This window comes from Oncorhynchus clarkii, chromosome 3 (genome assembly GCF_045791955.1).
Source record: "Oncorhynchus clarkii lewisi isolate Uvic-CL-2024 chromosome 3, UVic_Ocla_1.0, whole genome shotgun sequence".
NCBI lineage: Eukaryota > Metazoa > Chordata > Actinopteri > Salmoniformes > Salmonidae > Oncorhynchus > Oncorhynchus clarkii.
This window is the reverse complement of record NC_092149.1, coordinates 67,956,563-67,973,032: the sequence shown is the minus strand read 5'-3', so window position 1 is coordinate 67,973,032 and position 16,470 is coordinate 67,956,563. Positions and strand designations below refer to the sequence as shown.

Here is a 16,470-nt window from a genome sequence, read left to right as displayed (position 1 = left end):
AAATAAAACGCAATGATCAGCATGGTGTCAGTTTGGGCTTCGTTAATGACCATATTATAAGAGCACGCACTAATTCAGCGTATTAATTCATCTCAGTTCCATTATGAATTACTAGATGGCGACAATAGACCATCCATTTGCACTGGTCTCACTCGCATATTGGTATCGTCACTACACAGGTAGGCTACGTAGAGTTGGGCCACTACACTACAGGTTTGTCTGCGAGTATTTGTCCTGTGTCTATGATTCGGCGTCATATTGTCTGTACTTTTCTCAAAAGTCACTGTACAGTTACAGTTCGATAGTACTTTCTTCCACATGGGACGAAATGTCATAGCTCTACACACAAATAACATGACATCGTATAAAGATTTCAATCCATACTATGGTTAGTGCAGGTTTATGAAAACAGATTTTCAATTAGTCAATCACCTTCCATTCCCATAGAAATTTACGCGACGCCTTCGCAGCCAGGCACGTGTTCGCAGCGCACGGTGTCTGATGGAACAATACAGTTTATGTCTAGGGTGTGGCTGGGAGAAAGACACGCCCGTTAAAGTTGGTTCCATGCAGAGAAAAAGAAGGTGTAAGAAGATTGCTGCTGCAGAGGAGGCAACATGAAACTATAATCACATCACACACATAGCCATGAAACTATAATCAGATCACACACATACCCAGTCTACATTACCAGAAACATAATCATTACTACTTGTATTATTTTCACTATTCAACAGAGAAGTCTAAAACTCCAGCTTTGTAATTCAGCACACTGTGTTCCCATGATGTCATACCTGTGGATTCTCCTGCTGGGCAGTTTGGTGATTGGAGCCAAGACACAGGGTAAGAACTTTTACATCCACTAATGTACTTTGGTAAGCACTTTTACAACTCGTTTTATGGTGCTTTATGTTTCTGTTTCTACTCAGACAAGTTAGTCAAGTACTCACACCTTTTACACCCACTACTTCTATGACATACATCCTCAATCCTTTTCTGTCTATCTCTACCTGAGGCTGATATGCAGAACAAAAATAATGTTGATTAACCTGCTCTGATGTATCCTTATAAATCCACACTGTTGGCTATGTGCCAGATAGCATCATTTTTTTCAGCCTGATATGATGTTGGTGTGTAGATATGCATTATATTGTATGTATATAAGGGAAGGGGGATACGTAGTCAGTTGTACAACTGAATGCATTCAACTGAAATGTGTCTTCCGCATTTAATCGACATCCACGTCCTCAGGCACGGGGAACAGTGGGCTAACTACCTTGCTCAGGGGCAGAACGACAGATTTTTACCTTGTTAGCTCGGGGATTCGATCCAACAACCTTTTGGTTACTGGCCCAAAGCTTCATAGTCCTATAAGGTGTGGCCTACCGCATGTACAGTATAGTCGTACTGCATGTATCTATAATGTGTGTACACTGGTAAACATGTGTTTAATAAAGCATTTTGTGACAAATGCTGATGTAAAAAGGTATTTATAAAATTAATTTAATTGAGTGTCCTATAGGGTGTGTCCTACTGGACATGTAGTCACGTGGGTTGTGGACAATGTGATCGATCCCTTTACTGTCTCTGTCTGTGTCCATGTTCTGTTCCTTTCTTTCTTTCTTCCTTTCTTTTTTCTTTCTCTCTACTCCTGTAGGGTGATTCCATGCCAGCAGAATCTGAAGATATTTTTGGTGTCTTAGATTGTTCTAGCAATTCTCACATGGAAACATTGGGAGGAAGGATATTTGAAATGCTTTTTACATTTGTATCACAAACCATTATTATTATTATTATTTTTAATCATGATGAAAGTGGCAATTTTAGGCCCTCTTTAGACCTATACATACCTCCTGTAAGACCCTATGATCTGTGAAGCGTACATGATACAGACAACATCTTGGTGCCATTATACTCCTTATAGTGTGCTCTAAAATATGGAGTGTCTTGATCCTGAAATAAAAATTTTCACATGAATTTATTCAACATTAAACATATTAATATTAATATCTCAAAACGACCTTTTTTGATTTAGTTAATTTGAAGACATATTGTTTGGAACAATATACTCTACAAGTACATGACATTTCCAGTGGGCTCTCTGCTAATTCTGAAGGTATGATACATTATATGAGCACCACCAACACAGTGAATGGGAAAATGGATTCAAAGGACACTCCCTCCCTGCCACTGACTTGCTGAATGTGAAATCCTAAAGGAGTGCTGTGATTGGTTAATGACCTATAATCAGTGGTGCAAAGTATTTAAGTACAAATACTTTAAAGGACTACTTAAGTAGTTTTTTGGGTTATCTGTACTTTACTTTACTATTTATATTTTTGACAACTTTATACTTTTACTTCACTACATTCCTAAAGAAAATTCTGTGCTTTTTACTCTATGCATTTTCCGTGACACCCAAAATACTTGTTACATTTTGAATGCTTAGCAGGACAGAAAATGGCCCAATTTGCACACTTATCAAGGGAACATCCCTGGTCATCCCTACTGCCTCTGATCTGACGGACTCACTAAACACAAATGCTTTGTTTTTAAATTATGTCTGAATGTTTGAGTGTGACCCTGGCTATCTGTAAATAACTTTAAAAAACTAGAAAATTGTGCCGTCTGGTTTGTTTATTATAAGGATTTTTAATTATTTGTACTTTTACTTTTACTTTTGATACTTAAGTATATTTAAAACCAAATACTTTTAGACTTTTACTCAAGTTGTATTTTACTGGGTGACTTTCACTTTTACTTGAGTCATTTTCTATTATTATTAAGGTATCTTTACTTTAACTCAAGTATGAGAATGTATGACTTTTTCCACCACTGCCTATAATGTTAATTTCTCTGTATAAAATGGGTCATATCAATTAAAATAGCAGAGAGCCCACTCTGGAAATGTGATGTTTTTGAAGAGTATATTGTTATAAGCAAAATCAAAATCATTAATATTCATATTTTTTATATTAAATATAAGAATGTGAAAATGTATATTTCAGAATCTATACACTCCATATTTGAGAGATCACCATAGGGAGTATAATGACACCAAGATGTTGTCTGTACCATGTATAGTGCAAGGATCATAGGATCACAGGAGTCATGTATGGGTCTATAAGGGCCTAAAATGGCCACTTCTATCATGGTTGTCTAGAAAATGGTTTGTGATACAAATGTAAAAAGCATGTCAAACATACTTCCTCCCAATGAAGTTTCTATGTGAGAATTGACAGAACAATCTGAGATATCAAACACGTGTCCATGTTCTGTCACCCTTCCTCTATTTCACACATTTTCTCTCTCTTCCCCCACTCTCTCTTTTCTCTCTGTCTGTCTCCCTCTACCCCTGTACCCATATATCCTGTACTATCTCTTACCAATAGGCCTGTGTGTTGTCCTTTGACCAATCTCTATTCCACAACTAGCAGGGCTACAGGCATCTGGCTTTAAGAATGATTGTGACCTGGTATTAATGTGATATAAGAGTTATTACAGTCTCATCTGGCCTAAGTCATGTTGGTTAATGTTGTGAAATAATAGTTTATGTTTTCCACAGACAGAGTCTGAGTCCTGGCTGTCACACCTCCTTCCCCTCAGGAGACTCTGATCTGAAGCCAGTTCATTAATGAAAACTTCACATTATACTGTGATCTCAGTGTGCCAACATATTGCTGGAACACAGCTTTACTGTATATCACACATGAGATACTGTATATCACACATGAGATGAGTTCTGGTCTGTCACAGTGTCATGGTGCTCTAGGCTCTGTTTGGGTGTAGGTGGGTTTGTGTGTACATGATGAATGGGTTGTGTGCGTGTGTGTGTGTGTGTGTGTGTGTGTGTGTGTGTGTGTGTGTGTGTGTGTGTGTGTGTGTGTGTGTGTGTGTGTGTGTGTTTGTGCGTATGTATGTCAGTACTAAAGGGCTGGGCGCTGCCTCAGTAACCCAATCCAGCCCAGCTGCAGACTACACCCTACACTCAGAACCAGTCTCAGCCTCTCTCATTCCCCCAGGGTTATGTCTATGTGTGTGTGTGAGTGGGTGGGTGAGTGTGTAGGAGTGTGTGTGTATTATTGAGGGTGTGTATGGGTGTGTGTGTGTGAGAGAGAGATGATCCCCCACTGTATGTGTGTTTACACCTTTCAAATGCAAACACAGATTAAACAACACACACAAATGCACACACACACAGCTCAGAGCCAGACCAGATGACTTTGTGGCCTTGCCCGAAATCTGTCTTGCCTACTACTTACGAAAACGACATACAGTGTATTAATCGTCCTGCATACTATTTAGAACGTACTGTTTAGTAAAAAAACAAATTCAGTAAGAAACGAATAACAGCACACTAGGCTCATCCTACTGAGAATGTGACATCTAATGCACAGTTATGTTGTTTCCTGCCATTCGTTCATTTTGCTACATTCCGTCCCGTTCTTTGATTATCAGTTGTTGTCAAACACACATGGGTCTGAAAAGACAGTTCTCTTCCTCAATAGTGTGCAGAGAATTCTACTAGATGAGAGGCTGAAATTAGTATGACATCATTGCATTTAAATCATACTCAATTTAAAAATAATTACATCCTATAAACATTCTATTTTCGCATTCCCAAAATGGCTAATATTTCGAGCGCAAGTACAGGTATTTGGAGATGGCCTTACACCCAGCTCAGAGCCAGACCAGGTCTACATGTAGAGACAGGAGCAGCAGTATATGTTCTAGATCAGTGGTTCCGTAGAATGTTCTAGATCAGTGGTTCTCTGCTGTGAGCCACCTGGATTCTACTGTGACCCGCCAGATACTCAAAACAACTGGTACATCTGAAATGGCAGCCTATTCCCCATAGTGACCTATACTTTTGTCCATTGGGTTCTGTGTGGCCAAAAGTAGTGCATTTATTCCACAGGGTCAGCTGAAGCAGGGAAAACAACAACAGGGTCCCTCCACGCCACCACACAATAGAAATACCTGAGAACACAATGTTCTAACTAACTGGAACATATCACCTGTCAACCACCTCACATTGTACTGAGTACCTGCTGTTACCAGAGAGGGCAAGGTTACCCACGCATACAGGCATGCAGGCACACAGGCACACACACACACACACACACACACACACACACACACACACACACACACACACACACACACACACACACACACACACACACACACACACACACACACACACACACACACACACTTAACCATCACTCAAAGCGTAGTGTACTGTACAGTATAGATTCCCTGACATTATAAGCGTCCCAGTGTTTTAAAATGTTTCAGGTTTTTAGCATTATGCCCGGGCTGCGCTGCGTGTGTGAAATGGTGCCCATGTTTTGTATTCTCTTTAGGTTCCTATGGGAATGATACGATTAATCATTCCTGTACAGTACATAACATAATATTACATTACATTACAGTATATGTTACAGTATGTACAGTATGTTGCTGAATGTCGGAGTTGGAGCTGCCCATGTTGTGATTTTCTCTTTTCTGTAGTAAAACTTTCCTTGAGTTGCAGTTTGCCCTGTTTTTATTATAGCACTATGTGTAAGGGAGTTTAAGTGTGTGTTTGTGTGGGGTATACCTGCCTCATCTATCGTTCCAATTGATGAGGCCCAGGCCTCGCGCTGTAGTGTTATGGAACTCCCAAATATGAACATTATGTTCTCTCCCCTCCCTTACTGTTCCAAACTTCCTGTTAACACACTCATGTAATACAGGGGAAGCTGTCTTTATTAAAGACACACACTCACTCACGCGCACGCACACACACACACACACACACACACACACACACACACACACACACACACACACACACACACACACACACACACACACACATACACACACACATAACATGCGTCTCTGGCATGTCATATATACACACACATGGGACTAGGGGAAAGGCATTGGCACTGCGTCAGTATCAGGATAGGGTCTCTCTCATGTACATGAGTCATACAGCTTTAGAACATGTCTAATATCACATGAGAACAGCAACACGTATCATTTTTATGTGGTTCCCCCACACACACGTATGTACAGTATGTTTAAGGTACAGTAGTCTAAAGTCCCTGTCTTTCATTTCCTGACGAAACTCTCACATACAGGACAGTACACATATAAGATGACAAGCCAGTCTGTCTGCCTTTGTCATTGTTGATGTTGGATTGTGTTTGACTATTGATTCTGTTCTCTAGAACAGGGAAGGGCAACTCCAGTCTCTGAGGGCTGCAGAGTGTTCAGGCTTTTGTTCCAACCCAGCTTGAACACCTTCAACTGATCAGCTATTCAGTGTCGACCAGTTGAATCAGGAGGTGGATCAGAAGCAGGGCTTGAACAAAAGTCTGCATACACTGTGTCCCTCCTGGACCAGCTGGCCATGCCTGGTTTAGAGAAGTAAGAGGGTTGACGTGAGAAGGTTGTCTGCTGTTTCGCTGTTACACTCTCTGGCACATTGCTGCACCTTACAGACAATAGGGGAATGTCACAGCCCCCTCTGACTGCAACACACACACGCTCATTAGAGTACACCTGTCATATTTATCTGTGATGTCATAAAATGTGATGGGGTACACTGCTGCTGGCTAAATGAAAAGTCTGTTCCTCTCTCCAGAAGACCCTGCTACTGAACCAGAAGCGAAGGAACCAGAGGCAGAAGCAGCAGAACCCGAGGCCCCTGCAGAAGAAGTAGCTGCCGAGGAGGCCCTGGTAGCTGAGGAGGCCCCTGCAGAAGAAGTAGCTGCCGAGGAGGCCCTGGTACCTGAGGAGGCTCCGGCAGAAGAAGAAGCTCCGGCAGAAGAAGAGGAGGAAGTTCCAGCCACAGAGGAAAAGGCTCCGACAGTTGAGGATGCTCTGGCAGAAGAAGACGCTCTTGCAGAAGAGGCTCCAGCCACAGAGGAAGAGGAGGCTCCGGCCACAGAGGAAGAGGACGCAGAAGTAGTAGACGAACCAGCAGTAAAATCAGAGGCAGCCCCTGAAGCTGAGGCTGAACCAGGTGAGCCAGACACACACACAAACACACACACACATGCACACACAGCAGGTCAAACACCCCATACGCCTACAGTACATTCATGATATTTGCATATAAGTGTATAGGACCAGTTTCAATTCATTTAGCTGTATAGCTTTGGGTTTGAGTTCTTGGATCCGTTTGTCCTTACTTTTTTGAAAACTGAATTGGAGGGGATGGAGTTACAGGTGAAGTGGGTGGGGAGGGTCAAGTACAATTTAGTTGGCCATCTGAGGAATCTGATCGACACAGTCAACAGCCAGCCACAGTAACATGTTCTGACATTCTAGCCGATGAACTTCTCGTAGGACACTGTACAAGTTCTATTCTAGACAGACAGAAGACACAGAAGAATTTTCGAATGTGTGTTGGAAGGCCAGTGAAAGTGCTCTGAAAGCAGTCTTAAACTGTAAATCCAAACACTTTAACACTGTGATTCTGCCAGTGTGTAGACCTCAAGGCACTATTCTGTAACGCAGTGGTTCCCCAACTTTTTATAGTCCCATACCCCTTCAAACATTCAACCTCCAGCTGTGTACCCCCTCCAGCACCAGGGTCAGCACACTCTCAAATGTTGTTTTTTGCCATCATTGTAAGCCTGCCACACACACACACACGATACGATACATTTATTAAACATAAGAATGAGTCTGAGTTTTTGTCACAACCCGGCTTGTAGGAAGTGACAAAGAGCTCTTATAGGACTAGGGCACAAATAATAATATAATAATAATCAATAATTTTGCTCTTTATTTAGCCATTTGCTCTGTATTTAGAACTTTATGTGTTCATCAAAAATTGTGAATAACTCACCACAGGTTAATGGGAAGGGTGTGCTTGAAAGGAAGCACATAACTCTGCAATGTTGGGTTGTATTGGAGAGAGTCTCAGTTTAAATCATTTTCCACACGCAGTCTGTGCCTGTATTTACTTTTCAAGCTAGTGAGGGCCGAGAATCCACTCTCACATAGGTACGTGGTTGCAAAGGGCATCAGTGGCTTAACAGAGTGATTTGCCAAGGCAAGAAACTCTGAGCGCAGCCCAATCCAGAAATCTGGCTGTGGCTTCTGATTAAATTAAATTTTCATAGAACCGCTTGTTGCAATTTCGATGAGGTTCTCTTGTTCAGATATCAGTAAGTGGACTGGAGGCAGGGCATGAAAGGGATAATGAATCCAGTTGTTTGTGTCTTCCGTTTCGGGATTGTACTTGCGTAATTGTGCACCTAGCTCACTCAGGTGGTTCGCTATATCACATTTGACATTGTCCGTAAGCTTGAGTTCATTAGCACGCAAAATATCATACGTTGATTGAAAGACCTGTGTGTTGTCCTTGTTAATGCAGACAGAAAAGAGGTCCAACTTTTTAATCATAGCCTCAATTTTGTCTCGCACATTGACTATAGTTACGGAGAGATCCTGTAATCCTAGAATCAGATCATTCAGGCGAGAAAACACATCATCCAGATAGGCCAGTTGTGTAAGAAACTCGTCATCATGCAAGCGGTCAGACAAGTGAAAATGATGGTCAATAAAGAAAAAAGCCCAAATCATAATGTAGAAAATACACGAGAGTTCAGGGGCCTTGCTTTAACCATTTTCACTGTATTGTCCAAAATGTCTTTCATGCTGTCAGGCATTCCCTTGGCAGCAAGAGCTTCTTGTTGGATGCTGCAGTGTACCCAAGTGGTGTCGGGAGCAACTGCTTACATGCGCGTTACCACTACACTATGTCTCCCTGTCATGGCTTTTGCGCCATCAGTACAGATATCAACACATCTTAAACACCAAAGTCCATTTGATGTAACAAAGCTGTCCAGTACTTTAAACATATCCTCTCATGTTGTCCTGGTTTCCAGTGGTTTGCAGAAGAGGATGTCTTCCTTAATTGACCCTCCATAAACGTAACGGACAAATACCAGCAGCTGTGCCACGTCTGTTGACTCATCCACCTGTAACATAGAATTCACTGTCTTGTATGCGAAGCAGTAATTGTTTCAAAACATCTCCTGCCATGTCACTGATGCATTGTTAAACAGTGTTGTTTGATGAAGGCGTTGTCTGTATAGTTTTTGTTGGCCTTTTCCCCCAGCATTGTCCCAGCCATAAACGTGGCAGCAGGAAGATTTAAGTCCTTCACAGTAGCATGGGGCTCACCTGTCCTAGCCACTTGGTAGCTCACCATATAAAACGCTTCTAGTCCCTTGTTAATGGTATCTGTTGCATGTATACATGTCTTACTACTTTTATTTATTTATACAAATAAAAAAAAATCTGAATCACATTTTTATTTGGCGTACCCCCCGACGGCATTGCGTGTACCCCCGTACCCCAGTTTGGGAATACATGCTCTGACGGATTAAATTCAAATGAATCGGTACTGGGCGTAACCCTAACAACATACACACCCACACACCCCTCCCTCTCTCTCCACCCTGGCCTCAGACTAGATGTAACATGGTAAAAGTAAATATGTGAAGCTTAAATTAGTCTGATATGTTATGTTTGTTATGGTTACATAAGACAGAAGGTTACTTAAGCCAAAAAATCGAAAGGAGGGAGGTTGGTCAGGGAGGATGGGTGGGCGTTTAACGTAAATGTCTTGCAACCCAAAGGTTGGGTGTTCGAATAACATCACAGACAACTTTAGCATTTTAGCTAATTTGCAACTATTTACAAATATTTTACTGCTTTGCCACTACTTAGCATGTTAGCTACCCTTCCCCTAACCCTAACCATAACCTTAACCCTAACCTTAACCCCAGTTCCTAACCTTTACCCCTAATCTTAACCAGACACCTAGCCACCTAGCTAACGTTAGCTACAACAAATTGTAATTTGTAGCGTATCAGACGAAATGGATGATCATCTATAGCGGCTGTGTAGTAGTGAGTGATAGATGAAGGTAAAACACAACATCAACACATTCACACACCTTATCCCTTAACCCTCACCTCTCACCTGACCATATTTACAGTTAGACATTGACATCTGGGCCCAAAAAAACACAAAACTTTTGAAATAGAAAAACTGAAATATAACTTTCTTTGACAAGTTCAGGTAGTACCTGCTCCTTTTTAAAGAGTTTTCCCCCATTTGCTCCAACTGAACAAACAACTCTGGCCTCTCAGACAGTCATAAATCAGCCTGAAGGTGCTGCTCATATTTCTTTGTGTTTATGTCTGTTTCTATGTGTCTGTTTTTTTCTGCAGATGAACTAGATCTGTCTGAAGCTGTTGAACCAGGTAAAAATGGTTTATTTACTTTGGTAAATCGGACTGTCAGTACCAAACATTTCCGCTTTCCCCCCTACATTTACAAGACTGCAGTTTTCTGGTGAACCAGTAATGTTAGTTTACTATAGAAGTAGAGACACAGTTTGACTGTGTTTGAGAAGCTCTGATGTCAGACTTTAGTGAGCTGTTTTTTATTTATTTCAGGTCTAACTCACCTGCCACTGCTGCTCTTACAGCTAGGCCTACAACCCTGGAGTCACAGATACCACATGTCTATTCCCTGACAACACCTGTCTCACCTCCCCTCCCTCTGCCCTGACAACACCTGTCTCACCTCTCCTCCCTCTTCCCTGACAACACCTGTCTCACCTCCCCTCCCTCTTCCCTGACAACACCTGTCTCACCTCCCCTCCCTCTGCCCTGACAACACCTGTCTCACCTCCCTTCCCTCTTCCCTGACAACACCTGTCTCACCTCTTCTCCCTCTTCCCTGACAACACCTGTCTCACCTCTCCTCCCTCTTCCCTGACAACACCTGTCTCACCTCCCCTCCCTCTGCCCTGACAACACCTGTCTCACCTCTCCTCCCTCTACCCTGACAACACCTGTCTCACCTAACCCTCCCTCTGCCCTGACAACACCTGTCTCACCTCTCCTCCCTCTACCCTGACAACACCTGTCTCACCTCCCCTCCCTCTTCCCTGACAACACCTGTCTCACCTCCCCTCCCTCTTCCCTGACAACACCTGTCTCACCTCTCCTACCTCTTCCCTGACAACACCTGTCTTACCTCCCCTCCCTCTTCTCTGACAACACCTGTCTCACCTCTCCTCCCTCTTCCCTGACAACACCTGTCTCACCTCTTCTACCTCTTCCCTGACAACACCTGTCTCACCTCTCCTCCCATTCCCCTGACAAAACCTGTCTCACCTCCCCTCCCTCTTCCCTGACAACATCTGTCTCACCTCTCCTCCCTTTCCCCTGACAACACCTGTCTCACCTCTCCTCCCTCTTCCCTGACAACACCTGTCTCCACTCCCCTCCCTCTTCCCTGACAACACCTGTCTCACCTCTCCTCCCTCTTCCCCGACAACACCTGTCTCACCTCTCCTCCATGTCCCTGACAACACCTGTCTCACCTCTCCTCAATCCTTCCTTTTACAGAGGTGGAGCCTGAAACACCAGCAGAGAGCGAGCCCACGGAGGAGAAGACAGGTGAGAGTCTCAACAGCCTGTGTGACTAAGCACGTGTTTTTATGTGTGTGTGTGTGTTTCAGGGGGAAGGGCTAGTTTGGCTTTACATGCCACACTATAGTTGACATCACATCGTTGATAAATGAAAACTCATTGTTTTAATGAACTGAAACAGGGGGAGATTTTGATCTGGAGGACGCTATAGCTGAGAATGAGGAAGACACACCCGCGGGAGGGAAGAGGCGCAGCGGGGGCTCAGTTGGTTAGTATCTTATACTGCTGCTGCTAGGGGCTACAACACATGTGGTATGGAACTGGGCAAAAAGAGTTGGCTCCAGCACAGTATAGAACCAGACAAATGTCTGTTAACTGAAACTGACACTTGATATAATAATGGGAACATTTCTACATCATTACGCTGTGTCCGATTGATTACATTCTGATATACAGTTAGATATGGAGTCTCTATGGATGAGTCAGAAAACAGCTTCCACAATATATTAACTGCTCAGGGCTCATTGTGGTCTATGACCAATAAAGTGACTAATATAGACTAATGAGTCACATGCAGGAGGTTTATCATGCTCCAACATGCATGAGAACCAGAGACAGAGAGGCCTTCAGGTGCTGCAGCTTACAGACATTTCCAGTCATTAATGACTCACATTCACTATGATCCATATGCAAATATGCACTTGGTTAAGTACAGTACGTGTGTGTGAGTGTTTGCATGTAGATTTGTCCTTTCCAACCGGTTAGAGCAGAAACTCTATAGCAGTAAATACCTTCAGGGCATCAACTAGATTACCGACTGGGTTTGAATAATGCCTCCCCCTTCTCTTTTTCCAGCCCATGCAGCAGAAGCAGAAGGTAAAGGCCTTGCTTCCCCTAATGATATATTATGTCAATAATCGGGGGGTGTACGTGTGTGTTTTATTTGTGTGTGTGTTATGTGAATAATTGTCTGTTTCTTTGATTTTATTTCTTCTAATCAGGCACAGCTGAAAATCAAGGTGAGTCCTGCTCCCTCACTCTCTGTCTCTCTCTCAAATGTGTGTGTTCTGGATGTTTCCATACTGTGGAATAGTTTGGTTTCCATACTGTGGAATTGTTTCTAGTTTCCATATTGTAGAATAGTTCCTAGTTTCCATACTGTGGAATAGTTTCTAGTTTCCATACTGTGGAATAGTTTCTAGTTTCCATACTGTGGAATAGTTTCTAGTTTCCATACTGTAGAGTAGTTTCTAGTTTCCATATTGTAGAATAGGTCCTAGTTTCCATACTGTGGAATAGTTTCTAGTGTCCATACTGTGGAATAGTTTCTAGTTTCCATAATGTGGAATAGTTTCTAGTTTCCATACTGTAGAGTAGTTTCTAGTTTTAATACTGTGGAATAGTTTGGTTTCCATACTGTGGAATAGTTTCTAGATTCCATATTGTGGAATAGTTTGGTTTCCATACTGTGGAATAGTTTCTAGTTTCCATACTGTGGAATAGTTTCTAGTTTCCATATTGTAGAATAGGCCCTCGTTTCCATACTGTGGAATAGTTTCTAGTGTCCATACTGTAGAATAGTTTCCAGTTTATATACTGTGGAATAGTTTGGTTTCCATACTGTGGAATAGTTTATAGATTCCATATTGTAGAATAGTTTGGTTTCCATACTGTGGAATATTTTTTAGTTTCCATACTGTGGAATAGTTTCTAGTTTCCATACTGTGGAATAGTTTGGTTTCCATACTGTGGAATAGTTTCTAGTTTCCATACAGTGGAATAGATTCTAGTTTCCATACTGTAGAATAGTTTGGTTTCCATACTGTGGAATAGTTTCTAGTTTCCAGACTGTGGAATAGTTTCTAGTTTCCATACTGTGGAATAGTTTGGTTTCCATACTGTAGAATAGTTTCTAGTTTCCATACTGTAGAATAGTTTGTAGTTTCCATACTGTAGAATAGTTTCTAGTTTCCATATTGTAGTATAGTTTCTAGTTTCCATACTGTAGAATAGTTTCTAGTTTCCATACTGTAGAATAGTTTCTAGTTTCCATACTGTAGAATAGTTTCTAGTTTCCATACTGTGGAATAGTTTCTAGTTTCCATACTGTGGAATAGTTTCTAGTTTCCATACTGTGGAATAGTTTCTAGTTTCCATACTGTAGAGTAGTTTCTAGTTTCCATATTGTAGAATAGGTCCTAGTTTCCATACTGTGGAATAGTTTCTAGTGTCCATACTGTGGAATAGTTTCTAGTTTCCATAATGTGGAATAGTTTCTAGAATCCATATTGTAGAGTAGTTTCTAGTTTTAATACTGTGGAATAGTTTGGTTTCCATACTGTGGAATAGTTTCTAGATTCCATATTGTGGAATAGTTTGGTTTCCATACTGTGGAATAGTTTCTAGTTTCCATACTGTGGAATAGTTTCTAGTTTCCATATTGTAGAATAGGCCCTCGTTTCCATACTGTGGAATAGTTTCTAGTGTCCATACTGTAGAATAGTTTCCAGTTTCTATACTGTGGAATAGTTTGGTTTCCATACTGTGGAATAGTTTATAGATTCCATATTGTAGAATAGTTTGGTTTCCATACTGTGGAATATTTTTTAGTTTCCATACTGTGGAATAGTTTCTAGTTTCCATACTGTGGAATAGTTTGGTTTCCATACTGTGGAATAGTTTCTAGTTTCCATACAGTGGAATAGATTCTAGTTTCCATACTGTAGAATAGTTTGGTTTCCATACTGTGGAATAGTTTCTAGTTTCCAGACTGTGGAATAGTTTCTAGTTTCCATACTGTGGAATAGTTTGGTTTCCATACTGTAGAATAGTTTCTAGTTTCCATACTGTAGAATAGTTTGTAGTTTCCATACTGTAGAATAGTTTCTAGTTTCCATATTGTAGTATAGTTTCTAGTTTCCATACTGTAGAATAGTTTCTAGTTTCCATACTGTAGAATAGTTTCTAGTTTCCATACTGTAGAATAGTTTCTAGTTTCCATACTGTGGTATAGTTTCTAGTTTCCATACTGTAGAATAGTTTGGTTTCCATACTGTAGAATAGTTTATAGTTTCCATACTGTGGAATAGTTTCCAGTTTCCATAGTGTAGAATAGTTTCTAGTTTCCATACTGTAGAATAGTTTCTAGTTTCCATACTGTAGAATAGTTTCTAGTTTCCATACTGTAGAATAGTTTCTAGTTTCCATACTTTAGAATAGTTTGGTTTCCATACTGTAGAATAGTTTCTAGTTTCCATACTGTAGAATAGTTTCTAGTTTCCATACTGTAGAATAGTTTCTAGTTTCCATATTGTAGTATAGTTTCTAGTTTCCATACTGTAGAATAGTTTCTAGTTTCCATACTGTAGAATAGTTTGGTTTCCATACTGTAGAATAGTTTCTAGTTTCCATACTGTAGAATAGTTTCTAGTTTCAATACTGTAGAATAGTTTCTAGTTTCCATACTGTAGAATAGTTTCTAGTTTCCATACTGTAGAATAGTTTCTAGTTTCCATACTGTGGAATAGTTTGGTTTCCATACGGTAGAATAGTTTATAGTTTCCATACTGTAGAATAGATTCTAGTTTCCATACTGTGGAAAAGTTTCTAGTTTCCATACTGTGGAATAGTTTCTCGTTTCCATACTGTGGAATAGTTTCTAGTTTCCATACTGTAGAATAGTTTCTAGTTTCCATACTGTAGAATAGATTCTAGTTTCCATACTGTGGAAAAGTTTCTAGTTTCCATACTGTGGAATAGTTTCTCGTTTCCATACTGTGGAATAGTTTCTAGTTTCCATACTGTAGAGTAGTTTCTAGTTTCTATACTGTGGAATAGTTTCTAGTTTTAAAACTGTAGAGTAGTTTCCAGTTTCCATACTGTAGAATAGTTTCTAGTTGTAATACTGTAGAATAGTTTCCAGTTTCTATACTGTGGAATAGTTTGGTTTCCATACTGTGGAATAGTTTCTAGATTCCATATTGTGGAATAGTTTGGTTTCCATACTGTGGAATATTTTTTAGTTTCCATACTGTGGAATAGTTTCTAGTTTCCATACTTTGGAATAGTTTGGTTTCCATACTGTGGAATAGTTTCTAGTTTCCATACAGTGGAATAGATTCTAGTTTCCATACTGTAGAATAGTTTGGTTTCCATACTGTGGAATAGTTTCTAGTTTCCAGACTGTGGAATAGTTTCTAGTTTCCATACTGTGGAATAGTTTGGTTTACTGTAGAATAGTTTCTAGTTTCCATACTGTAGAATAGTTTCTAGTGTAGAATAGTTTCCAGTTTCCATAATGTGTAGAATAGTTTCTAGTTTCCATACATACTAGTTTCCATACTGTAGAATAGTTTATAGTTTCCATACTGTAGAATAGTTTCTAGTTTCCATACTGTAGTATAGTTTCTAGTTTCCATACTGTAGTTTGGTTTCCATACTGTAGAATAGTTTCTAGTTTCCATACTGTAGAATAGTTTCTAGTTTCCATACTGTAGAATAGTTTCTAGTTTCCATACTGTAGAATAGATTCTAGTTTCCATACTGTGGAAAAGTTTCTAGTTTCCATAATGTGGAATAGTTTCTAGTTTCCATACTGGAGAATAGTTTCTAGTTTCCATACTGTAGAATAGTTTATAGTTTCCATACTGTAGAATAGTTTCTAGTTTCCATACTGTAGTATAGTTTCTAGTTTCCATACTGTAGAATAGTTTCTAGTTTCCATACTGTGGAATAGTTTCTAGTTTCCATACTGTGGAATAGTTTCCAGTTTCCATACTGTGGAATAGTTTCCAGTTTCTATACTGTGGAATAGTTTCCAGTTTCCATAATGTGGAATAGTTTCTAGTTTCAAAACTGTAGAGTAGTTTCCAGTTTCCATACTGTAGAATAGTTTCTAGTTGTAATACTGTAGAATAGTTTCCAGTTTCTATACTGTGGAATAGTTTGGTTTCCATACTGTGGAATAGTTTCTAGATTCCATATTGTGGAATAGTTTGGTTTCCATACT

At 40.4% G+C, this 16,470-nt stretch overlaps 1 protein-coding gene across 2 annotated transcripts in view; it reads left to right on the top strand.

The window, feature by feature from the left end:
- Positions 1-579: 579 nt before the first annotated feature.
- Positions 580-16,470, top strand: part of LOC139402192 (uncharacterized) — a 31,125-nt gene continuing 15,234 nt past the window's right edge. Inside the window, exons 1-7 of one of the 2 annotated variants that reach the window (XM_071146305.1) lie at positions 580-843; positions 6,644-7,021; positions 10,251-10,283; positions 11,439-11,489; positions 11,644-11,730; positions 12,318-12,338; positions 12,464-12,481. In XM_071146305.1, the coding sequence (XP_071002406.1) occupies positions 783-843; positions 6,644-7,021; positions 10,251-10,283; positions 11,439-11,489; positions 11,644-11,730; positions 12,318-12,338; positions 12,464-12,481 (649 nt within the window). In that variant the 5' untranslated portion in view covers positions 580-782. Of the gene's footprint in view, positions 844-6,640; positions 7,022-10,250; positions 10,284-11,438; positions 11,490-11,643; positions 11,731-12,317; positions 12,339-12,463; positions 12,482-16,470 lie in introns of both variants that reach the window. The other variant, XM_071146298.1, reaches the window with a different exon arrangement.